Raw genomic sequence first — 23,305 nt, 5'->3', positions numbered from 1 at the left:
ATATGACAAAGTCTATTAAAGCTGAATTATTAAATGGGCCAATAATTCTTTTTCGTGCAAACTGCCCCCTCTCAATACACATGGGTAGAGATTATAACTGTAATGAGTTACTTATCTGCAAGTTATATCTACAATTTTCTTTGAAAACTTAGACCTGATGGTATATAAAGACATGCCTGTAGATTTGTTTGTGTAACTTTTAATTGAAGTCGAGACTTTTTTCTATTGTCATTTCATAACGCAAAACAAAATGCATTCAGATTTTGAAAGGCTTCTATAAAGTTATCATATAATCTCTATCCCTTCAAATCCTTTATTTTTGAGGATGAATAATAAGATATTTCTGCTATTGCAAATAAATTTATTTCAGCTGCAAAATTTAGAATGAAACACAACACTGACTGTTAGTACAGTTAAGGTACTTTATGAAAATAAAAGAATGACCTATTTTTTGGAGCACTCTTTGTTCTTCGATTTATATTTCAAACACTATTTTCTGTACAGTGGTGTGTCCTTCAAATAATTTAACGATTCGGCTTCCATTTGAGGATATACAGTACTTCCAAAAGCAACACCATATTAGTCAATGGAGCCTAAAATTGAATGTAGATTATTTTTAGGCTTCTGTTTGAAACAAGTGGCAACAACTTGTTTATTCAAGGCAATCATTAAAACTGAAACATGAGCTTCCATCTGTGAAATATTTCAGCTGATAGAAAATAAAAATTCACTGTAGTCTGAGGTGAGAAATTGATGCTGAGTTAATTAGAATCCAAAGACAGCTAGAATTAGAATTTCAATGTTGCTTCATTAATTACTAATAAGATGTTTTCTTTGCATTTTGGTGCATGATGAGGAACCTGGGGGAGGAGTCCTGAATAGGTGAGTGCAGTGCAAAAAGAAACCACAGTATAATGCTGAAAGTTTTAAGTATATCAAAGTCAGTGATTCTCAATGAAACGTCTTAGGACAATGAAGGAAGCAAATCTTGAATTTTAGTCTTTTACCTTATTTTGTAAGTTGTTGCAGGAAACAAAGAGTTTTACATTGTTTAAATGTGGGTTGCATCCTGGAAAATACTTTGTAGAAAATTCCCTCCCATTGACATGAAAAGAGTCATCTGTTTCTTGTACAAATAATTGTCTTAAATAAGGAAAGATAAGAGGCACCTGATACAGATGTAAATGGTTGGAAACTTTGCCTTTAACATGTTGCTCTGAATAGTTATTGATCTCTCTCTTTCAAAAAAATTAAGTGACACAGATAAAATTCTTAGTGGAATCATAAGAGAGATCTTTGTCTCAAATATCATGCAGGAATTCAAGCACAGAATTAAGACACATTTTCTATTAACAGTATATTAAGACAATGCTTATTATTTTCATGAAATATGCAGTTCCTTTTCCCTTCATTGATTCATTATAGTAAAATGTACTTAAAAATCAATTTATTTCTTCCTTTTTTCCTGGTTAAATGTTCCGTTTTTTTTCTAAGAACATTATGAAAGTAAAAATTAATTTAGATAATGCTTAAAGAAGGGGAGGTGTGAACAGCTTCCATTTGTTTGATTTTCTCAGAGAAATAAAGCATAATTTCTATCCTGGTTTTAGAGGTTCACTCTTAATGATGTATGTTTCTAGAACAATATCATCTATCCCTCTTACAGAATTGAAAATAAAATGTCCAAAGAAAGCAGCACACCATTGGAATTTTTAAAACAAAAACTATATAGCACAATAATTGTAAGACAAATCCTACTCTAGCTTAGAAAACAACTAATTTTTACTGCATATTTGTCATGGTACATTTAAATTATAGTTTTAATAAAATACATCTTTAGATCAAAGCTGAAAGAAGACATCAGTAGTAGATCAGTGTACTCCATTTTTCTTCTGGATGATGGATGGCTTATGTTTTCTTTTTTTTTTTTTAATATTTCCACAGAACGTTTCATTCAGTATCATTTTACTCATTTTACTCCTCAAGTACATACAAACATGAGGGCCGGTAGACAAAATATATCCTTGAATCCAACCACGTTTTGGAATATTCATCAGCTTAGTAAATCCATGCAGTTCATTTTAAACTTTTAGTTCAATACAATGGCTTTGCTGATGCAGTTTTTCTCCTTTAGATGGCAATATGGCAAATGACATTTTTATTTCTCAGGCAAAGAAGAAAGACAAACCTGTACAGTGAAATCTCATAGGAAACATTAAGTCTGCTAAAGTGAACAACTGCATTCACGTGTGTTCTCTGTTAGGTGTTGGTATTAGGAAAAAAAGCCTATTAGGAAAGTTACTCATGGATTTAATTTATAATTGGTGGAACTCAGTTGAATTTCCCACCATTGTAAACATCCACATAATGCCATGAAAAAAGTTCATGTATATTGCATTTTTTTTTCCAGTTATTGTCTAGGCAAGTTTCACTTGTTTGAGGTTTCTAGAGGTAATGCAGCTCAGACACTCCTGGGTGCCCTCTCAAATTCGTGGGTCCTCCTGTTTCTACCTTTCTTATTTTCCTGTAAGTGCTTCCATTTGTTACTGTTGCCTTGGGTATGTCCTGGCCTTTGCCGACGTTGTTTTCGGTCCCTTTTCCAAACTTGTTCACAGAACTCATCCATCGTGTTGAGATTGGGGTGGTTGATGAGCTGCATGAAGTCTCTGTACCAGACCTTCTGGCTAGGTGTCATGCTATTGGACATTTCTTTGGTCTTAGAGCCATCTCCATCATCATCTTTATGAAGAAGTTCTTCCAGATGCTCTGTGTCAATGACTTCCAGGGTCACCTTAAGAAGAGTTTGTATGAACCCATGTTCCACCGCATGGCAGAGGTAACTGCCTGAATCCTTCCGTTGTAGACTACGCAGCAGAAGGCCTTGATCTGTCCTGATGATATGATCATCCACTCTGATCTAGCAGGTTAAAAAAAGGCAGTGTAAAATATACATATTTAAAAGAAATACAAGCTCTGAAACTCTGTGTCTGTAAAACTTTAGATTATGTATCGAGGCACAGTTTAACAGTTAATAAAATTTTTAATTTAAGAAAATTGATAGCATTTTTCCAGTAGGAAAATTATAATATCTGTCAGTTGTTTTTAAGATGTATTGCGGAGTATTGGTTATATTACTGTCTCCATAGAATTTCTTATTATAATGATTAAAATAGTCAAGGTAACTGGAAGAAAGAGCAAAGATACTTTATAAATTTGAAAGTAGGTATGTAAATATAGGATAAAGTTAACATTAAATGTTGAAATTAGAACTACAGAACCATGACACTAGAAAGATATGAGGCATTAGAATGAATTTATAATAAGATTTCCAAAACTGAAATTTTAAAAAAATAGAAGTTAAACAAGCAGAAAATTTCATGCTTACTAATTATTTATTTCATTTAGTTGGTCTTGAATGGGAATATATATGAGACCATATTTTTGAATATTTGTAACCTTGCTTTTATTTTGAACACTGTTTACAACAGAGGTCTCAAAAAGCCTCACCTGGTAATGCATAAAGTCAATCTTGCGTTTTATGGTGGGATTATATAGTTTTAAGACTGATTAAAATGTCAAAAGATAATGGAGGAGTTTTTACCTTTAACATCATATTATGTTTGTAAAATTGTCTGAATATAATACATTTTATTAATCAACTTAATAGTCTGTTTACACTTATTTAAGGCTGTTAAAAAGTTTTAAAGGCTCATAGTGCTCACTAAGATTTTCTGTATACAATTCTTTACTCTTAGGGAGTTATAAATGGAACAAATGAGCAGGGAAATCTGCCTCATCCTGCATCAATAGTTGATGTCAGAGCTTATAGTGCAGCCTTAAATCCTTCATCCTACATCTACTACTATCTTTTCCCAACCTCCCTTCCCCATTTAAGGAGGAAGGTAATGGATAAAGAAAAACAGATTTTGATAACATAATTAATTTAACACAATTTAAAATTAGTAGGAGGTTTTTTTTTTTTTTTAATTTGTGCACAAATTTAGATAACACAATTTCTTTGTAGATAAACACAGTAAGAAATAAGGGGAGTCTAATATGTATCCCTAAACTGCTTCTGGGACAGAAACTCTTACCAGGTTACCTTTCTTTGTCTAATTTCTAGTACAGAGTCTGTCACATCATCAGTCTGCACCAAATACTTGTTTAATGAATGAGCGATTGATTGGTTCAGAAGAGGATAAGCATTCTCAGTGCTTTTTCTTTCCTCAAGTAAAAAATACAAGGGTTACTTAACAGTATATCTTAGATATAAATATCCGGTCAGTTTCATTCCTGTACCTCTTCTTTTCGCTCTTCATTTCGCCTCTGGAATTGCCAGTAGACCAGTGCTCGCTGTGACTTCGGACTGCATTCCAAAAATGTGCTACTATTCTCTACACCATAGATGATTCGCTCTTCAGGGCTGTGGCCATGGTGATTATCTGGTCAGTGATGAGAAAATGAAATGAGAAAATATTAGAGAAGTAATCTCAACTTTCCAAAGTTTTTATTTGGAAATTCAGGAGACAAGTTATTGCCAAGTTTCAAGTTGTTTCATATTGATTGAGGATGACAGAAATGTCAATGATGTAAGGTTTCAGAGCCCAAATGCCTACCTAAATCGACTAATCATTTTGGTATGGGTTACATAAAACAGACGAGATTTATCTACCAGAGATTTATCTACCAATTACATTTACAAAATCAGTCATGTGTATAGCATAACTATACGTCTGTATATGTCATGATAAATACTCTACAGGAAATTATTTTCACTGCAAAACTCCGTGCTTGGACTAATGGGGCCAGTTTGTATTATATTATTCTGTAACACAAAAAATTATTGGATTAAGTTTTTGGAAACAAGGATGTATTTCAGAGAAATTATTTTGCCTCTGTTTATTTTTTATCTGTAAAATTAAATTTGCCAACTAATATTTATCTAGCATTTTACAGAAGGTAGAGTGCAGGAAGTTTATACTACCCACTAATAATTCCTAAATAATCTACAAGTTTGTTCTGAAGATCAATTGGTGTGAAAATTTAGGGATGGCTTTGAAAAACAGATGCATAATTACAATGCAATGTGGTTTCAATTGTTCTTATTTTAAAATGACACATCTTTTATTATTTTCAGGAATTAGGCTATGGAATAAGGCAAAAGTACATAATAAAGTGCAGCTAAAAGAAAACCTGTTTCCTGATTAAGTTTCTATTATTTTACCCTTTATGTAACCTCCTCCAATGTGGTAAATGAAACACAGTTCAGATCAAATGTACAACACAGGGAGTCTAGGTACAACTCATTTAGAGAACAAAACTGCTTATTATCTTGCATAATCCTGTTTCCATTATGACATCCTGTACAATCTGAAACTCATTAAATTAATTTAGAAAATAATAAATATGTTTTACATGCACAGAAAGCTGAGAGTATAGACAGATGAAAAATTTTTGCTCTCTACTTCAAACTCAGCTAGATTTTTAATTTAAAAAATGTTTCCCCCTTTTTTGTCATCACTTTGACAGTTTTACTCTTGTCATAATCAACTGAATACTTTTGACTGTCATAGCTGATATGATTTGCTCTCACTAGGTTTAAAGCCTTCAAAAATGCTACTCCCATACAATCCCTGCACAAGGCCTGTGTCTATCATCTCCTACTCTCATCATACCCTACCTACTTCATTCCACCTTCTAGCTTCAGTTGCTATCTCCAGGAGTGTTAACCTCAGCACCTATTTCTCAAATGCCCTAGGTATGAAACAAAACTCTTCCAATATTGGGAACTATCTGTCCCTTCTTACTGAAAAGATCGATACCCTGGAAATAGGAAAATAAATCAGAAATGATTGCAATGTAAAGGAACAATATTTAACTGATTCCAAGTCACATTTTAAAAAATATTGGAGATGCATATCTTCATGTGTCAATATCTACATTGTATAGGCTGTGTTTTTTTCCCTTTGAAATTATTAGTGTGTCTTGAATTGAATGCATATGGAGCATGTTGCTATACTCATTTGTAAGATATCTGCTTCCTGGGATACAGGCGAATTTAATTGCTATGGCCAACAGGGGCTGGAAAATCTGTAATTCAGGAGCTACCATGAATAATTAGAATGCATTGTCACAGAAGTTAATGCTATTTACATTGAATACATTTTTTTTTTTTTCTGCCTGTTCTGTGGTTTAAACTTCTTTTTTATTAAGAAATACTTTTAGGAGGAGACCTTTCACTCAATCTCTGTATATGAATGAATTATCATATAAATGACAGCAAAACATAGAAAAATCCACTGGATTTAGAAACAAACAACCCAGTGATCTGCCAGCATCTCCTTTCTCAACAGCCATGTCTCTTAGGTCTATTTTCCCAGCTAGAAATTTACAATTATAACTGACTTGTCTCTTGCATAATCTGCTAAAGCTACTAAAGAAAACTATGGTATAAGTAAGTTATTACTCTCAAACATAGAACTTCATATAAATCTTTCAATACATTAATTGACTAAGATAAGAGGAGACATGTAACTAGTATAATAGAAAATAAGTGTTTCAATACCAATGTAACACCAATGGGTACATTTTTTAAAAAAATCACTGAGTGATTCTAACTAATTTAATCATTCTAGTTAGTCCACAGAGATAATTTTCTGGTAATCTTTCTTGTAGTTCTAGGTAATTGCTCAGTTTTCATTTCCTCTTCAAGACATCCTCTGGTGGTGGCAAGCTTTTTCCAATGTACCAGAAAACATACAAAAATAATTCTTTCAATAGAAAATATTTTCTTATATTAAAAAAGTATTTCATTTGATCTGCTACTTCTTCATAGTGGAATCTAGAATATATAGACTATAGGATGGTGTTTGATTCCGCAATGATGATAACAAATTGTTTTTAGTTTAATATAGTAATATCTCACGCTCTTCAAGAAACTTTCTGATATTCAGGTACTTTCTCACCTAAATAAGGCAAGAACCACAATTGGTTAATTTGGTTTATGAGCTTGGTGCCCTTAGTAAGTTTGCTTTGATAACTACTCTTACCAGTACCTCAAAGTCTCATTATTTCCCAAGTTGACCCTTTCTTTCCCCTTTTCGTCCAACAAAAGGAAACAGAATCATCCAGTTGGTAACCAGTGAGGCTAAAAGCTCTGTCATGTTAACTATCAATCACGGTCAAGATACAGCGATACTATTGTATTTCTTTGGTTTAAGATTATCCTATTTTATGTTTTGTTAGGTTCTGTTGCGATCAGCAGTAATTACTAAAAATAATTTTTTTTTTTTTTTTTTGAGATGGAGTTTCACTCTTGCTGCCCAGGCTGGAGTGCAATGGCACGATCTCGGCTCACCACAACCTCTGCCTCCCAGGTTCAAGCAATTCTCCTGCCTCAGCCTCCCTAGTATCTGGGATTACAGGCATGTGCCACCACGCCGGCTAATTTTGTATTTTTAGTAGAGACGGGGTTTCTCTATGTTGGTCAGGCTGGTCTCAAACTCCCGACCTCAGGTGATTCGCCCTCCTTGGCCTCCCAAAATGCTGGGATTACAGGCATGAGCCACTGCAACCGGCCAAAAGTAAATTTTTATTGGATGCAGTTATTTCTATTAAGTCTTCTGCCATAGGATGTTTCTACAATCAGCAACGTCTGACTTAGGAACAGAACTTTTATTCAAAATGACCTCAGCCAAGCACCCATATATTTGGGTGTTCAGAAGTAAAAAATTTTCTGTTAATTTTCCCTAACCTGACATCCTATAAACAGATACCTAATCAATATTTTAAAATAATAATTAGAAGGCATTCAATAAATATACTTTCCATTTCCTGACTGTTCTACCGCAACCACTTGCATAAATTTTGTACAATATAGGAAACATTAGAAATCCATTAACAATGTGTTCTGTCTCCCTCCAGCCTCCTTCTCTCCCCAGCTCCAGAAAAAAAGTACAAACAGAAATAATATTTCAGTTCTTCTTATAACCTTATTAAGTTCTTCACATTTTCTTGGGATGTCAAATATATTATCAATTTTGCCAGGCATGGTGGCTCATGCCTGTAATCCCAGCCCTTTGGAAGGCTGAGGTGGACGGATCACTTGAGGTCTAGGGTTCAAGACCAACCTGGCCAACATGGTGAAACCCCATTTCTACAAAAATACAAAAAATTAGCTGGGCATAATGGCGGGCGCTCACAATCCCAGCTACTCCGGAGGCTGAGGCAGGAGAAGCGCTTGAACCCGGGAAGCAGAGGTTGCAGTGAGCCGAGATAGCCCCATTGCAGTCTAGCCTAGGTGACAGAGCAAGACTCTGTCTTTAAAAAAAAAAAAACTATGAATTTTAACTTTTTGTTTTGTTTATAATTGACATATAATACGTGTACATATTTATAGGGTACAGTGTGATGTTTCCATACATGTATACATTGTATAATGATCAAATCAGGGTAATTACCATATCCATCACTTTAAACATTGATCATTTCTTTGTGGTGACAGGTAAAATCCTCTAGCTATTTTGAAATATATACTACTTTATTATCTGCTATAGTCCCCCTACTGCATGCTATCAATTTGATTCTTTATTAAAGCAAACAGCCATACACAGTATAGCTCTACTCTAGGTACTTTTCAGAGAGTATAATATTTAATTCATGGTTACCCAATATAAACAAAAACTCAACTGAGGAAGTATTGGTGATTACGTATTTTCTGAAGGATATCAAATCTTATATATTCAGGATAAGAGTAATATAAAATCTCCTTCTGGATTAAACCAGTTGATCTGAGAGCAGTTTACAAGGAGCACACCATGTTAATTACATCAGACAATTGATTTTATTAAATTGGTTTTGGCAGGGTGTTCCCACCCTATGCTAAGTAAGACTTTTCTCAATTCTCCATTACTCACTGTATTTATGTCACAATATTTTTGATATGATATTGATGGCATGGCCGTGTTTACTCTGTTTACCTTTGTGAAATTTTTCTTTCCGATTTTACTTTCTAGAAATTATTGAGATTCTCTTGAACAACAGATTCTTTTATTTTTAAATGAACTTTGTGATCATACTTCCATCTACATTGACTGACAAAAAGCAGTTAGACAAACATATGTCTTACCCTTATAACTTCTTGGTAAATATTCTTGCCACATGTCTGTCTTTGTTCTCTGCTTGCTCTACGTGTGTGATGTTGTTATTTTTATCTTATCTTTATTTTTACCGAACAATTGCAACTCATCTTGTATATATTAGATAGGTCATTTAGCAATTTTAGACAGTGAAATATTTTTATAGCCCTTCCTTCCTTCCTTCCTTCCTTCCTTCCTTCCTTCCTTCCTTCCTTCCTTCCTTCCTTCCTTCCTTCCTTCCTTCCTTCCTTCCTTTCTTTCTTTCTTTCTTTCTTTCTTTCTTTCTTTCTTTCTTTCTTTTTTCTTTTTTTTTTTGAGAAAGAGTCTCACTCTGTTACCCTGGCTGGAGTGCAGTGGTGCGATCTCTGTTCACTGCAACCTCCGCCTCCCAGGTTCAAGTAATTCTCCTGCCTCAGCCTCCAGAGTAGCTGGGATTACAGCTGCCTGCCACCAAGCCTGGCTAATTTTTATATTTTTAGTAGAGATAGGGTTTTACCGTGTTGGCCAGACTGGTCTCAAACTCCTGACCTCAGGTGATCTGCCTGACTCAGCCTCTGAAAGTGCTGGGATTATAGGCATGAGCCACTGCCCCAGGCTTTTATAACCTTTTCTATTTTTGTTATTCTTAAAATATTCTTGTACAAAAATATTGGCACAGTATCTGGGCACAGCAATAGTCATAAACATGTCAGGTGACATCATTATTATTGCTGTTGTGATAGTTTCAACTGCTAATTAAATCTTAAAATCCTTTATTGAGAATCCAAATGAAGACAAATTACACTCTTCAGCGTGAATCTCACTCCCCTACAACCATCAAAGAAAATATTTCCTCTTCCATATTGCCAAAAAAACCTCTCTTTAGTTATCTCCTTAGAGTTTGTGTAGTTACATTTGTTACAATTTTTTTTAATCTGGTTTATTCCCCTCGTCCACCACACTGTGCATTCATAATCCTGGCAGAATGGTAATTGTAAACGCTTAGCTGATGTTTGCTAAATGGCAAATCCAGATAACATGTTGAATTTAAAACTTGAAATCTCATGTAACTTTGACATTCTCAAGACACAGAGTTATCACAATTATATAAGAGTAATGAATAAAAGTTTAATCAAGCAAAAAGTAATAGGGTTTATAACTCTGATTATGATGGAATGCTTCATTGAACTGCTGGAGGATGTAAGCATTTCAAATATTCTAAATTTGTTAAGTTTGATAATGTTATAAAAATTGACTTGAGAGAGGGTGGGAGACAATGATGACTAATCATGTCTACGCCAAAATCAAAAATTCCAAATAGGGAATAAGAAGAAGAGAAAGAGAACTGAGAAGTCACATGAATATCTTCTCACATCTCCAAGGATACCTGTAACACTAAAGGATGTCATGTAATAGATAATTTTGCGGGCTTCCAGAAAGAAAGCAATCTCACTTTAAATCATTTTTAAATAAATTTCACACTTAGAAAGCAACTGTTTTGAATACAAACTTTTGTCATGAAAATTGCCAGTAGAAAAGAAGGGTATCCTTGTTAAATTAGCATAGTGATTCCCCATGGGTTCAACCATCTGAATGGTTAGAACAAAATAATTGAGAGCAACAAAACATTAAAATTCTTTTAAAAGCACCACAGTGTGTTTGGATAACACAACGTTTCAGTATGTTGCAGCTGTTAATGACAAGAAATAATGTTTTTAAGGAAGCAATCTTCAATTAATCATTTCCTCCTTTAGTGGGATAATTTATGGAAATGAAATGAAGCTAATAAACCAGAAAGAATGGGAGGAAAGAAAATAGTTAAATAAATTGCTTCCTTTTGTAACAACAAAAAAGTCATGATATCCATCATTTGACCAGAAATATCATGTTGCTAAAGGCCTTATTTAGCATTTGATTTTCTTCCAATATAGCAGAAACAGAAGGCATCACATTTCAGCTTTCTATTTATTCACTCTCCATTTTAACCCCGTAAATGTCTCGCAAGATTGAAATGTTAATAATGCAACCTATCTGAGGAAATTTGATGTTCTATAGAGAAGACAGAGATGGATGAGGTTGTGAATCATATTCATTCAATTTTGATTTGTTATCAATTTTAGTGTTCTTCCACTTTATTATGAGTTTAATTTGTAAATAATAAATGTAAAACTAAAACAATTTAGGACATGGGTAAATGAATGCCAATTATTTTACATATTTATTTAGGTTATTTAACAAATACAGTTAGTTTCTGTACCACATAAAGCAAAATAAAATTCCAGTTGTTTTCATTATAATTTTAATATTTCTTTCAATAATACTCAGTGTCAAAGGTCAAGAACAGGAGGAAAGGAAATGTTGCCCATAAACTCCTGGTGACACAGAATACTGTACCAATGCCTAACTTAAAGTATAAGCAGCATTACTTAGATTTTTCTCATTGGATTTTATATGATTTTCTGCAGAAATACAATAGATGCTCTATCAATAGAAAAGACCAATTAACTTCAAGTGGATGGAAAACACTTCAAAGATGGGTCAATATCTCTTGAGAAGACATAAAATATTTAAAAATGTGTAAAATGAAAACAAAAAAATTCATTCCTTCTTAACATTCCTGAATATTTTGAACCTGAGTGTTAAGATGGCTAACAGGCCGGGCATGGTTGTTCATGCCTGTAACCCCAGCACTTTGGGAAGCAGAGGAGGGTGGATCACTTGAGGTCAGGAGTTCGAGACCAGCCTGACCAACACAGTGAAACTCCATCTCTACTACTAAAAAAAAAAAAAAAAAAAAAAATACAAAATTCGCCAGGCATGGTAGTGCATGCCTGCAATCCCAGCTACTTGAGAGGCTGAGGCAGGAGAATTGCCTGAACCCGGGAGGCAAAGGTTACATTTTGCAGAGATTGTGTTATTGCACTCCAGCTTGGGCAACAAGAGTGAAACTCTGTCAAAAAACAAAAAAGAAAAAAAATGCTAACAAACTATTTGATAATATCATATATTGTAGTGCAAATAAAACAAAGTCTACAGCATATACTGGAGTACATAACAGTGATTTTGTTTACTTTTCGAGGTAATGTCTAGTACAATGTTTTTCCAGTGTCTAGTATGATATTTTCACCAATTAGATTCTGTGTAAATATTCAATGTGAGTTTGCAGGCATGTATGTGTGCATGTACCAACAAGTGTGGTTAAGAACATGCATCTGTGCTTAACCCATTTACTAGAAATAGGACCAATAAATATGAAGTTAGTGGATGTAACTTGCCAAGTATAAAAAGACAATGAAACCTTAAAGAAAATTTAAACTTGTAATTTTTCAACTGGCTAAAATTTTAGTTTTAAACTACTTTGCTTTATGCCCTAAATTAAGATGACTTTGGTGCTGGGAAGTAATTATTAACCAGGATATAGTATTTAGAATTTTATAGTTTAAGTGTTTCTAATCTTTCCTGAATCCATAGATTCCTGAGGATTTGAACTTAAAATTGGCTAATCTGTGTGTATATCTGTGTGTACATATATATGTGTGTGTCTATATATATGTGTATATATGTGTATGGATGTATGTATATACACACACAGAAATGCACATACATATGCATAGATATAAGTATGAATATATATACAAACGGTTAAACAGTCATAGGGTCAACATATTTTAATGTTATTATTCATAAATATTTTTTGGGGGTAGAGTCACCAGTATCTTTCAGAGATCATTAATTTGAAATATGATAATAAAATTTCATAACTTTGAAGCCACTTGAATAGTTACATAGAACACTGTACTTAATATCTTGTGATGTCATGGGTAATAGGCTTCCTTAGTATACGGCAGGCTGAAACTCATTTACTTGACAAGCAATACCAATATGAAGATATCTACTGTAATATTTATTTAGTTTATATTGAACATCTGGTATGTTTTATTTTCATGATTTTACAGCAAATGCATTACAAAAGAAAGCACAAATAATATCTATGCCAGAGCAAAATTACCATAGGAACGTTTACTTTAAAAAATCAGGAAACATGGACTTTAATGTTTCATTTACTTTTCCCCAAGAGATATGACGGGAGATGGAAAACACCCATTTGCTGAAGCAGAAACCTTCCATAAACAATAATGAAAATAGCCTCTTGTATTTTAATAATATGTGATCCTTATAACTTTTGAAATAAAAAAATGCAAGAAACTTTAAAAAACAATCTCAGTTTGTAACAGTTGAATTGTAGGTGTATGAACAGGTGATCTCTGATGACATACTTAAAGACTTCAGTGGAGAATAATGATACGTAAGCTATTGCAAACCTCTTCTTATTCATGTTATCTGTGCATTTGCCTTGCACACGTATAATATGAATATTAGATTTTTTTTCCTAAGCAGAAGACAAGTATCGTGATGACTGATTATCTCCAGTGAAAATATTCAAACAGGGTTTACAAAACTCATAGAAGGTAATACTGCAAGTATTTGATTCTAAGATGCACACTTCTTTATACTTTAATATCTCTGATATCAGAATGTGTCTTACAATTTTTCTTGATCTGAGTTGAAGTTGCTTTCTTCTAGGAGAAATTCTTTCTTACTTCTGCCAGACATGTGGGATCCTACTGACATGATACCTCTTTAAATTAAAGTCTCTGTCTGAAATTTGGGTCCATTCTGTTTGTGTGAATTCAGAAAGTAAGTCTTCATAAATACCACCTTGTAGTTCAAGGAGTATTTTTTAATCTCTTTCCAACCAGACATGATTATGATTGAAACAATTTTCCTTGCTATTATCATCTGAATAAGAGTTTATTTCTCCTTTAGACTAGTCTTGAGTCATTTGGTGTCCCAGTTTGATGCTGGGATCATCTGGCAGACTGACCATCTTCAGCAGTTTTTTTTTTTCTTAAAAGTACATAAAAGAATGGTATATTTTATATTATATCATCTGAGATTTGATGAAATTTGATAATTTATTAAAGGTAGGGATTATTTTTAAGGCTGACATCATGCTCATCTATCAAATCTTGAAGCTCCTCTTGGGGCTAAATGCTCAGATTCATCACTGGAGGAGGCTAAGGCACAGATTATAATAGCACTGCTCCAAAATACTAACTTTACAGTTCTGCAGATCATAAAGATGGCACTGCCAAAGACATTTTATGAAATTCTGGAATGATTCTGATGCCAACCAAGATATAATTGAGATGGACAGTTTAGGAGATAATTAAGAAGATTGAATTCTGTGGACATATTACTTTGAGGTGTCAGAAAGGTAATGCATGCATGCAAAAATATTAGAAAGTGAAATTCAGTCATACCATTAGACTAGAAGATAGGACATAAAGTATTTCAAAGATTCAGAAATCTAACATGATGGTATGGTTAAAAAAATTAGTACTGATGGTGTAATTTTTTTTTTCCTTTCTGGACATGTAATCATAATATGGCCCATTTTTAGAAAGAAAATGGGAAGTAGTTTATAGGTAAATTGCCTTGATCAGTCATTTTCTTGAGTACAAGGTCAGGTGAGCTCCAATTTTGTACACAACAATTATTTTAGGGAGGAGAACAGATTGGAAACAACCTGAGATTTCTCTGTAGCATCCTGTTTGAGGTGTGAGTGGGAAGACAAGAGTTGCCAGCACACGTATATTAAGATTTGATACTAAAATCTACCCTAGGTGACCAGCCACCAGCAACAGAGGAGAGTATCCTGGGATCAGGAGGAGGTGTAGCTGGATTTTTCTTTCACCTGGCCTAGTTCACCACTTGGGCCACTTTACATATAAGGGAGCAGAGTGCCAAGTGAGTGTTAAATGTTTCATCTAAAGTGAAATTTCTTCCACCTTACTTCTGAGTTATTTTGTATACAGTCTCTCTATTAAAACCTCTGGATGTGTAAACTATAGAGTGTTACAGAATGTGTTTACCATTACAGCTGGAACTGATCATCCTGAAGTATGTAATTTGGCTCCATGTTGTTTACCAGCTTTCTGTGAAAATATCTCATATTTTTACATGTTTCCACATGAGCACATATATTTTATTCGATGAGATAATTGATATTAGCAAGGCAACATACATGATTTAATAAGGCTGGGTTCCAGATTGTTGCTCATTTTACTTTCAAATACTGATGTCAACTATTCCAAAATAATCACTGATTCCTAACGGTAAGGCTCAGCCTGGCCAAATGGGAATGCCTGCCTTAGTTTCCAAATATTTGAAATTTAGTGTAATCTATGGTGTATATGGTTTATGTGTGGTCAGTTATCAAAACAAGCAGACAAGGGAAAAAGAGGCATTCAAAAAAGGAATGTTTTATGGCTGCAGGGCTTGTTGGGCTAGTTTACCCTTTCCTCCCAGATATCACAAACATCTAGAGTTGTTTACCACAACCCTCCCCCAAAAGACCCTGTAACATTAAACAGTAGCACTTTCTTTTCTCTCTCCAGTATGCATTCTGACATAAGAATCAGGAGAGAAATTTATTTACACTCACTTTACTTCTTTCTTCTTGTAGCTAAGCCATTCTCTATGCCAAATTTTAATAGTCTTTAACCACTCTAATTTTATCAAAACACATCTTTAATATCTGAAACACTCTCCAAACCCCAGTCATTCAACAGTCAAAAATATTTATGTATCCACAGTCTTATTTTTCATAAAAATTCCTTTGGTCCATTTTTCCCTGTATATATTTACACTCATAACTCTAGCATTAATATAATTTTGAAATACAAGCTGAATCTATAAAGGGATCCCTAAACAAATGAATGTGCCATTAAGATTATATATGCATATAATCTCTAACAATTTTCAAAACAGCATAATGTCCTACACATGATGGCATATAATCAATATTCATTAGCTAATTGATAAGTTCATAATGATGCTTCCTAAGAGAGATTTTGTTTTTGAATATAATGGTGTTAATAATAACATTATATTAACCTTACATGTTAATGAATGACATAAGGTATTTTTTACAAAAATCAATAAGTGCAATTAGTTCAAATCTCTACTGAAAAACAAAAGTACCAATACAAGTATCTAGATTATAACTTGAAATTTTTGGATCATTCATTCAACAAATATTTGTTATCTACAATACTCATAATGTTGTATCGATATAAACCTAGAAATATACAATGAGCAAAATAATGTTTCATTTTGACATGGAGATTAATGTCTGATTGATTCAGTTACATTCTCTTGATTCTTTTACTTCCAGTAGTTATCATTAACTCTCCACATAAAGGCAAATAGATTATTTAGTGTAATGAATTAATATTTCAAAATAGTACATTGCTGGAATGGTGCTGATCATAATTCAATATTTTCCCATGAAATAGATTAATGAAAGACTAGCAAATATTTTATGATCTGATTTAAATATGCCATTTGAAAAAAATTAAGGAAAGCGTTCAATAAATGCGCCATACTAATGCAGGGACAGTCATAACATTTACTCCAGTTTTGTGGTATCTTTCTTATGTATAGTGAAGATAATCACAGATAGGAAAGTCCCTGGTGAGAAAATTTGCAAGCAAAGTGGTTCCGAAACACTGGCTTCATTCGTGGTTACCTGTCTCCTGGTATTAGGATTCCCCAAACAATCCTGTGAGCATTCAAAAATCAAATACCAACCCATCCAGCTTATGCCATAGGGGATCTGAATTTTAGAAAGTAAGTTTTGGAATGTATGCTCGGGTGCTATGTATGGTAATATTTTCTTAAAATTCATAAACAGGAATATTCCACACATAGAATTAGTAAATCAAAGAAAAGTTAATTGATAAATATTAACTACTTTTAGAATAAATGGCATCAAAAAATTAATAGAATAATTATGTTAAGTGACAATGTTTACATTGTACATTTCAGCCATTTTTAACTATGTTCATTAGCAGTATTGTTATTGATAAGTTTCCCCAGCAGAGGGAAGCATAACCTCATTATTATTTCCATAATAATATGGCATAATGTTTGAATTATGGAAAGTGGGGCATCATTACAATTTTACTCCATTTTAAGTGAAGGTTGGTTGATGTTTCTGCATTTACTAAGCAACTTCGACATTAAATATGCTTTGACATCTTTTAGGAAGCAAAAAATGAATTTGGTATAAAAGGCCCAGTGTAAGGGAGTACCCAACTAGTAATTCAGTGTAAGCATACCCACATTATCTTCTGCTTGACTAGAATGCCCAATAATGATATATTAGATTTATATCATGAGCATAGAAAAGAATCATTTTTAAGGCATATTTTAAGACTATAGTTTTTTTCTTTGGTATATTTTAATGAAAATTTCCATTGCCTACTCATCTCAGGTTGCTACTATATGCAAAATGAAGTACTTGCACATGGCTTCTTGTTGTTAATATAAGAAAGTTGAGCTTTAAACCTTGTAAGCATCTAAAATTTTGAATTTATCATCATAATAAAACAAAATTCATGATAATAAAACGTAATTCAGTGTTTTGTGTTCTTTTTTTTTTTTTTTGAGACGGAGTCTTGCTCTATCGCCCGGGCTGGAGTGCAATGGCCGGATCTCAGCTCACTGCAACCTCTGCCTCCCGGGTTTACGCCATTCTCCTGCGTCAGCCTCCTAAGTGACTGGGACTACAGGCGCCCGCCACCACGCCCGGCTAATTTTTTGTATTTTTTAGTAGAGACAGGGTTTCACCGTGTTAGCCAGGTTGGTTTCGATTTCCTGACCTCGTGATCCGCCCGTCTCGGCCTCCCAAGGTGCTGGGATTACAGGCTTGAGCCACCGCGCCCGGCCAATGTTTTGTGTTCTTTAGCATTTACTTTCTGTAAGATTTTATTTCTCTTCGGCTGCATTTCTTTAAGTATTCCGGGAGAGATGCATACATTGCATGCATGTGCGTGAATATGCATTATTACTTAGGATTTTAGCCTGGTCTTAGCAGGTTGAAAAATGAAAAATGTGACTTACCGTGGTGTTGTAAGTCGGAACAGTGAGTCAGTGGGTCTCCATTTCTTATATCTTGTCGTCTTGTGCGTCTGAAACAATTGCATTTAAAAGGTCTTATTGTATCCTTATTTTTCCATTTTAGGAATTTGTCATAAGAATGAAGAAAAATTTAAAAAATATAGATATCATAGACTCTAGGAACTTACAGGAAGAGATGAATCTACATCCAACCAAAAGACTTTTTTTTTAAAACAGTTCATTATACCTGTAAGAGCAGTCTCCAAGATAATCAAAATGGGAAACAAGATCCAAATGTACTAACAACATATTAAAAGTCTTTAAAATAGTGATAACAGAGAATTCATGGCTTTTTCATGACCAGATGTCAATCAATAACAATCTAATGTCTAGAAACTCAAGGCTTAAATTCTGTGGAAAAAGCACAACATTTGAAATAATAATCAATTTTTTTCAATAAAAGAAATTAAACTTTTTCTGATTATTAATGAAGAAATAAGCTTGAAAATTATAATTCACATGAATATTCTCTTTCTCTGAATGCTTATACATAATTCCTTAAATAGACTTTTGTTGAATTTTATAATATTAAGACTAGAAATTATATTTTTAAGCTAGTTTTAAAATTTATTTTCTTGGTTGTTATATCGACCTGTTCTTTTTTAAAACCGTTTCTTTTATGATCATACAGCTATGATTGCAAACCAATTTAACTGTGAAGTGAATAAAAGCAACAATAAATGTTGAACTTAAAGGCAAGGCCTCCTCTTGCCAGAGGAATGAAAGAGAGAATAAATGAACTTACATTTAAGAGAAAAGCAAAGTTTGCTTATAAAAAACAATTTCTTCTACATTCTACCCTCAGATCACATGTGAGCTGCAGCACATCGTGAGTTTCCTTTCTCTATGTTTTGCTAATGGTTGCCTGGGAAGGAGGAGGTAGGCTCTAGTCATTGTGGTGCAAAAAAGATGTGAAGTTCCAGGAAGAGGCTAAAAATGGAGACTGGCTATGTGTAACAGACTGGAAAAGATTGGGGGACACTTGCCCAACTGTTTGCTGCTGCTATTTTAATGGGTATTGTTTTGCTGCAAAATTAGTTACCATCCCTAAAAAGAGCTCTCACAAAGTCCATTGAGAATTGCAAATATGGAATTTGTTACTGTATTCATAAATTTAGAAGTCTAAAGTATTTATAGATTTCTATTTGTAGAATTAGTGAAACAATCAAACAGATGTTGCACATTTCAAAATTGAGCCAACAAGAGAACTTGTGAAACACAAACCACAAAGCATTTGGGAAGGCATTTTTCACTGCCATTTAAGCTTTTGAAAAATGCCATCACAAAGAATATACAAATCATGAGGCTTCTAAACATCCTTTTTAAAGACAGAGTGTCACTCATGAAATTGGATTAAGTAAAATCTGTAAGGCATAACAAAAATGTGCTAATGAAAATTCCGGCCGGGCGCGGTGGCTCAAGCCTGTAATCCCAGCACTTTGGGAGGCCGAGGCGGGCGGATCACAAGGTCAGGAGATCGAGACCACAGTGAAACCCCGTCTCTACTAAAAATACAAAAAATTAGCCGGGCGCGGTGGCGGGCGCCTGTAGTCCCAGCTACTCAGGAGGCTGAGGCAGGAGAATGGCGGGAACCCGGGAGGCGGAGCTTGCAGTGAGCCGAGATCGCGCCACTGCACTCCAGCCTGGGCAACAGCGTGAGACTCCGTCTCAAAAAAAAAAAAAAAAAAAAAAAAAAAAAAAAAAAAAAAAAAAAGAAAATTCCTTCAATCTTGAATTGTAGGTATACAATAAATACTTTTTAAATATGTAATAACATATAGGTTTTAACTTATTATAGATGTGTTTATGATTTTCTTTTTATCTCTTTCCTTATTAAGAAAAGCTTAAAATTCAAATAGATTATTACTAAATTATATAATATTATAAACTTTCTCATGAAGAAGAAATAATACTCATTTTAGTTCAAACACGGATTCCACTTTTTTTTTTTTTTTCGAAACAGTCTTGCTCTGTCGCCCAGGCTGGAGTGTGCAGTGATGCAATCTCAGTTCACTCCAACCTCTGCCTCCAAGTTCAAGCAATTATTCTGCCTCAGCCTCCCAAATAGCTGGGATTACAGGCACCCGCCACCACATATGGCTAATTTTTGTATTTTTAGTAGAGACAGGGTTTCACCATGCTGGCCAGGTTGGTCTCAAACTCCTGACATTGTGACCCGCCTGCCTCGGCCTCCCAAAGTGCTGGGATTACAGGTGTGAGCCACGACGTCAGACTGAATTCCACATTTTTAAGTAAAATAAAAGCCACCTAGAGTAAAACGTTTTTGAGAAGCATTAACTTTTAATCTTAAAAAATTTAATTTCACTGCTGTAAAGACTGCATATCACTACTCCTTAAATTACCTACAGTTTCTTTAATCAACAGACATTATCTCCACAGTAAGTTTTATTTTAAATTTGAAATTTCAACAAAATGAATGTTTATATAAAAGTAATACAAACATGTTACCTCAATTCTGAATGTTGAAGGTTTAATAATTGTATTTCTTATATGATATAATACTGCCTATAGATTTAATATTATTAACAGGATACTGTGTTTTAATCCATTGGACTGATTATGTAACAGACTAAATTGTAGATTTTTCTACACTCAGTCAATGTTATCTAAAGTGTGTAATCAGAAGATTTAAGTAGGCATTAGGGCCATTTCTTTGGTTAAATATTTTACCAAATATTCAAGCTGATACAAATGTTGTAGGACATACTTCATTAGCTATGAAAATCTACATTCATGACTTCTTTGAATAAAATAGCTATAATAAACAATAAATAAATCAAATTATATTGCTTCTAAATGCAGAGGTTTCATAAAGCTGGTTTTCATTTTATGTTTTAATAGGTTGATATACATGCTGTTAATCTTTGGGCTCATATTAACGAGATACTGTATGTTAATTTCGTCCACCATTCTCATTTCCTAAACCCTGCTAAGTAATGATAGAGAAAGACATCCTTCAGTGAGTAGTAAAGGATACGCTGTTGAAAGGGCTATTTTGTCAAATGAAGGCAAATGAAGGAAGAGTTATCTTAGCAACTTTTATTCAATCACGTCCAAAAAATACTTTTAAGTATTATCAAGAGTATATTTAAGAGATATATATGTATATATATGCCGGGCACGGTTGCACACGACGTAATCCCTGTAATCCCTCCCAAAGGCTAAGGCGGGTGGATCACTAGGTCAGGAGATCGAGACCATCCTGGCCAATATGGTGAAACCCTGTTTCTACTAAAAATACAAAAATTAGCTGGGCGTGGTGGTGCATGCCTATAGTCCCAGCTACTTGGGAGGATGAGACAGGAGAATTGCTTGAACCTGGGAGGCAGAAGTTGCAGTGAGCCGAAATCGTGCCACTACACTCCAGCCTGGTAACAGAGCGAGACTCCATCTCAAAAAAAAAAAATAAAAAAATAATAATATATATATGTATATGTGTGTATACATATATTATGTGTGTGTATATACATATATACATATATGCATACATATATACATATATATTGTATATGCACAGATATTTCACTACATGGTTTTATGTTTCAAGTTCAAACACTGCAAATGCAAGGTGATACTATAATAATATAATACTTAAATTTTCTTGAAACAAATAGACGTATTTGGGGATGTTAATCAAAATTACATATATCACATATTAAAATGTAATATTTTTTAAAGTAGAAATAAATTATTCTGGACTTTTTATAATTAGGCACCTGTGTATTACCTAAGACTATAAAGGAAAATAAATTCCTTTCTCTGATCATTTTCTGTTCATCCAGAGACATAAATTGCCTTATTAAAGTTTAAAAATGAGACAGAATGCTGCTGGATAGAAATAGAAGAACATGTTTGGAAAACAGAGTATGTTGGTCTAAAGGGACAAGGCTCAGTCTAGATTCCGTTCATGACTTTCTCTGTGACTTTTTTCCTGATTGTTTTAACTATTTGAAGAAAAGAGAAAAAAACAAAACAAGCCCCTCCCTCTGCCCTCACATCTTTTTATTCATTAGAAAAAGTTGATGCACTTATTTGAAGAAAGCTATTTCAAGCTTGGAATCAGATAGGATAACTAGCAAACATTTCATTTATTTTGAATATTGTTCCTACCTCTTTGCAGTGGGAAAATAGCGAGAGCATGAAGAACCATCCCAAGCACAGTAAGGGTCTCGGGCGAGGCAACACTCAGCACAGGCTTTCCCGTAAATATCACACCGGTGTAAAGGGAGCTGGGCAACCCCAGCTGTTGAACCAATATATAGTTGTTGCTGTGGAAAGAATTTACTGTTGTGACAAAAATTATCTTGTTTTTTAAATCTCTTTTTCTCTTAAAAAAGAGTTTATTTATATATAACTTCTCAGAGATAAATTAAGGGTTTAAAAAATCGTCCCTTTATTGATAATTTCTTTAAAGGCCTGCTAGACAAGATGGCAGTTTAAAAAGGAGCAAGAGCAAGTTCTAAATATTTGACTGAAACAGATGTCTTTTATTAAGTGTAAAACAAAGGGAAGATGAAGACAGTAATATACCAACCAATGTAATGTTCAAAGCTACAGTTTTGTCTTTGCAAGTTTGCTTTTTTTACCTTTACTGTTTATAATACTCATACACCAAAATGTCTTTATTACCATGTGTTCCATATTGGCCAGAGGCAGGAATCATTGCTGCTGACTTCTCAGTACCCTATTGTATTGCCTGTGATGAACCGTGCCCTTTCCTATGATATGGGAAGGGGCAAAAGTTTGGTGCTTACATTTGAAAAAACTTTGGGCTCAACCCCAAGAACTGTCTTGCCTTGCACTACCTCCAGGAAGATTACTTTTAAAAAGACTACTAAATAACTACCCTTCAAAAACATCTTTCAAAAGAGGAACTAAGTGCACTCTGGTGCAGTCTGCCAAACCAAAAGCTGAGGTGTTTTGGAAGAAGCATAGGATCGATCATGAAGGTACCTGGATTCTAGATCTCGCTGCCCATTAACGCCCTGTATGATCTTGAGCTAATCATATAATTTTTCTAAGAATTAATTTCCTTATTAAAATGAACATGTTTAACAGGTCTTTAAAGTATGCATTCAGATAAACATTCTACAATACATTTATTCTCAATTAAATTGGTGGTATTGAAAGAACCAGAATAT

At 33.9% G+C, this 23,305-nt stretch overlaps 1 protein-coding gene across 4 annotated transcripts in view; it reads right to left on the bottom strand.

Moving 5' to 3' along the window:
• Nucleotides 1-408: 408 nt before the first annotated feature.
• Nucleotides 409-23,305, bottom strand: part of SEMA3A (semaphorin 3A) — a 559,757-nt gene continuing 536,860 nt past the window's right edge. For all 4 annotated transcript variants that reach the window (XM_077998087.1, XM_028846125.2, XM_077998086.1 and 1 more), the window contains 4 exons: nt 22,275-22,432; nt 18,087-18,154; nt 4,300-4,442; nt 409-2,917 (listed from right to left, as the gene is read on the bottom strand). In XM_077998087.1, the coding sequence (XP_077854213.1) occupies nt 2,462-2,917; nt 4,300-4,442; nt 18,087-18,154; nt 22,275-22,432 (825 nt within the window). In that variant the 3' untranslated portion in view covers nt 409-2,461. The remainder of the gene's footprint in view (nt 2,918-4,299; nt 4,443-18,086; nt 18,155-22,274; nt 22,433-23,305) is intronic.

This window comes from Macaca mulatta, chromosome 3 (genome assembly GCF_049350105.2).
Source record: "Macaca mulatta isolate MMU2019108-1 chromosome 3, T2T-MMU8v2.0, whole genome shotgun sequence".
Lineage (NCBI taxonomy): Eukaryota > Metazoa > Chordata > Mammalia > Primates > Cercopithecidae > Macaca > Macaca mulatta.
Note: the sequence above shows the minus strand (reverse complement) of the source record. Positions and strands in the feature narration are given on the sequence as shown.